The sequence below is a fragment of the Chenopodium quinoa genome, unplaced genomic scaffold, assembly GCF_001683475.1.
Source record: "Chenopodium quinoa cultivar QQ74 unplaced genomic scaffold, ASM168347v1, whole genome shotgun sequence".
Classification (NCBI taxonomy): domain Eukaryota; kingdom Viridiplantae; phylum Streptophyta; class Magnoliopsida; order Caryophyllales; family Amaranthaceae; genus Chenopodium; species Chenopodium quinoa.
In genome coordinates, this window is record NW_018745448.1 from 187596 (window position 1) to 190955 (window position 3360).

The 3360-nt window shown below is 46.1% G+C and overlaps 1 protein-coding gene across 1 annotated transcript; it reads left to right on the plus strand.

Annotated features, from left to right (window-relative positions):
• On the plus strand, positions 1–999 carry LOC110713562. Its single transcript, XM_021892010.1, has one exon. It carries the CDS (start codon positions 1–3, stop codon positions 997–999), a length of 999 nt encoding a protein of 332 aa, XP_021747702.1.
• Positions 1000–3360: the final 2361 nt, after the last annotated feature.

Consider the following 3360-nt stretch of genomic DNA (forward strand, 5'->3'; position numbering starts at 1 on the left):
ATGGAAATCAAGGATAAGTTTGAGTTTGAGAAGCCACAGCCGCTGAGAGGCCCGGCTCAGCATAGAAACAAGAACAAGTACTGTCATTACCACAAGGATGTGGGACATGGCACGAACGATTGCATTAACTTAAAGAGACTCCTGGACAAACTAGCCGAGAAGGGAATGCTTAATTCATATGTGATGAAGTCCAAATTCACCTACACACGGACAAACAACACGTCCAAGAAAAGACAGAAGAATGATAAGAACAAAGATAAAGATGATGGCAACAGCACTGATTCATGCTTTGTGGCCATGATATCAGGAGGATTTGCCTCAGGCGGTCCCACTATGACAGGGATCAAGCAAGACGCCCGGAACCTGGGAAAGGTGATGCAGATGGATTCAGTGAAGGCTGAACCCTTCCCCGAAGTAATCATCAGTGAGGCCGATCGGGGGGAGGTCAAAGCCTTGCACAATGATCCCATGGTATTCATTATGAAGATAGCCAATTTGAAGGTCGGACGAATATTGATAGACACGGGTAGCGCGGTTGATATCATCAGCCTGGCCGCCTTGAAGAATCTAAGCTTCCCAGAGGATGCTCTCCAGGACATCACTCACCCGCTGGTCGGATTTGGGGGGAATGTCATCCACCCAGTGGGGCGGATAGACTTACCTGTCCGATTCGGGCAAAAAGGGGAAGGAAGAGATATGGTTGTCCGCTTCTTGGTCGTAAAAGAACTGACTGGATATAATGTCATACTCGGCCGTCCTACACTGAATGCAGCAAAAGCAGTCATTGTGCCTCACCTAATGCTTCTAAAGTTTGAAAGGACAGACGGGAAAATAGGTACAATCCAAGGAAGTCAGAAGATGGCTAAGGAATGCAATCAATTGGCGGTTAAGCCTACAACGCGCGGACCTAAACTGTCCGAGCCAAAAGAAGAAGGAACCTCACTCCCAACACACCAGGTCGGCCAGAAGCGTAAGGCGACCAAGATAGAGCAAGCATAGCAGCAAATGACTGTCGGGCGGCCAGAAAAGCTACGCCCCCAGCCGGCCGGCAATCACCAGGATATAGTGCTTGACCCCGATCAACCAAGTCGGACGGTCAGTGTGGGCACTATAGCTTTGGGTGTGCTTGGGGATGAGTTAATTCAATTATTGAGAGAGTTCAAGGATGTATTCGCATTTGATGTCGGTGAGATGCCAGGTATAAGTCCAAATCTGGCCGTGCACAAATTGGCTATGAATCCGGCCGTAAAACCTGTCCGTCAGAAGAAAAGGAATCATGGAGAAGAGAGGAATCAGGCGGCCGCAAAAGAAGTCAAGAAGCTTCTGGACGCCGGTTTCATTCGCCAATGCTATTACCTAGAATGGGTGGCCAATGTGGTCCTTGTCAAGAAGCCGAATGGAACTTGGAGAATGTGCGTAGATTACACCGATCTAAACAAGGCATGCCCTAAGGATAGCTTTCCCTTGCCTAAAATCGACCGTCTGGTTGATTCGACGGCCGGGCATGCCTGATGAGCTTTATGGACGCATACTCTGGATTCCATCAAATTCCGTTATGGGAAGGAGACCAGGAGAAAACATCGTTTGTGACTGAGCAGGGGTTGTATTGTTCAAAGTTATGCCATTCGGCCTCAAGAATGCCCCAACTACTTTTCAGCGACTTGTTAACACAGTCTTTAGAGATCACCTCGGCCGGAATATGGAAGCGTACATTGATGACATGATTGTCAAGTCAAAAGAGTCGGCTGACCATTTGAAAGATCTACGAGAAACTTTCACCGAACTCAGGCGGCATTAGATGATGTTAAATCCAAAGAAATGTGTCTTTGGTGTTGAGTCCGGTAAATTTCTCGGATTTTTGATTGATCAACGTGGAATCGAGGCCAACCCTGAAAAAAATCCAAGCTGTCATGGACATGAAGTCACCAAGGACAATTAAAGAAGTCCAAAGATTAACCGGCTGTTTGGCTGCACTTGGTAGATTTCTGTCAAGGTCAGGGGATAAGTGCCGCTATTTCTTTCAAACCATAAAAAAGAAAGCCATGTTTGAGTGGACAGAGGAGGCCGAGGAAGCATTCGTACAGCTAAAAGGCCATTTACATACATTGCCTCGGCTTGTCAGTCCACTTAAGAGCGAGAAGCTATTCATCTATCTTGTCATCTCAGAACACTCCTTAAGTGTCGTCCTACTTGCTGAACGGGATGGCCGCCAGATCCCTGTCTACTTTATTAGCCACGTTCTACATAACGCTGAGCTAAGGTATCCCCCCATTGAGAAATTTGGCTTGGCATTGTACATGGCATCAAAAAAGCTGCAGCCATACTTCTTGGCACATTCAATTGTGGTCTACACAGACCAACCTTTGAAGAAACCATTTACAATGCTAGAGGCAAGCGACCGTATGCTCAAATGGGCCTTGGAAATGAGAGGTTTGGATATTACATTTGAGCCAAGAAAAGCAATCAAGGGGCAAGCCTTTGCTGATTTTTTAGCTGAAATGACTCGGCCAATTGGGAAGCCATGAAGATCGCTCTAGACTTCCTTCCTGAAGCTAGGGGTAATGCGGCGCTTAGACACAAAATCTATTGTCTTCGGATGACAAGGGCATACAATCGCCGAGTGTCAAAGCGGCCGATAAAATTGGGAGATCTGGTCCTAAGGAAGATGGAGGCGGTGGGGCGAGCAAATGAGGATGGCAAGCTGACCCCAAATTGGGAAGGGCCTTATCGAGTCAGGGAAGAGGTCAGAGATGGGACTTACCGTCTTGAAGCCATGAACGGCTGACCCATCCCGCGCACATGGAATACTGACAATCTGAAGAAATATTATGTTTAGTTACTTATCCAAAATGTTGTGTATACAGCTAGGTCTGTTGACCGAGCAATGTAAGTCGTACGGCCACGACAATGTAATTTTGACAAATTAATGAAAAAGTCAAACATTGTTATAATTATTTTTCCATTTAATTTATGCTTATTTGTACAGTCATAACTTATATAGATAGGCCGCGTGAAAGTTGCAAGTAGGTTACTTGCAACATAGCAACACGGTCGCAGAACAAAAATAAATTAAATAAAATAAGAATGGGCAGCTTGATCCCAAAATTCACATGAATGCGTCCGCCCTAGATTAATGCGGACGATAAGGGTAAGGTACCCTGTGAAACCCACATAGTGGGGCAAGGGCATACCAAGGCATTCCAGCCTAGCCGAACATGAAAATTTTAAGTTGAGATCACACTTGGAATTTCCTGAGTGCGTCCGAGCGATAGTTTCAACGGACAAACTCACACAAAGCCAATTAAACGGCCAATATATGTGTTGATTCGGCGTACCACCTAGTCCAAGGGCAATCATTAT

Bases quoted from the DNA above. Each gene is read 5' to 3' on its own strand.
- LOC110713562 (XM_021892010.1), top strand. From the start codon at position 1: ATGGAAATCAAGGATAAGTTTGAGTTTGAGAAGCCACAGCCGCTGAGA.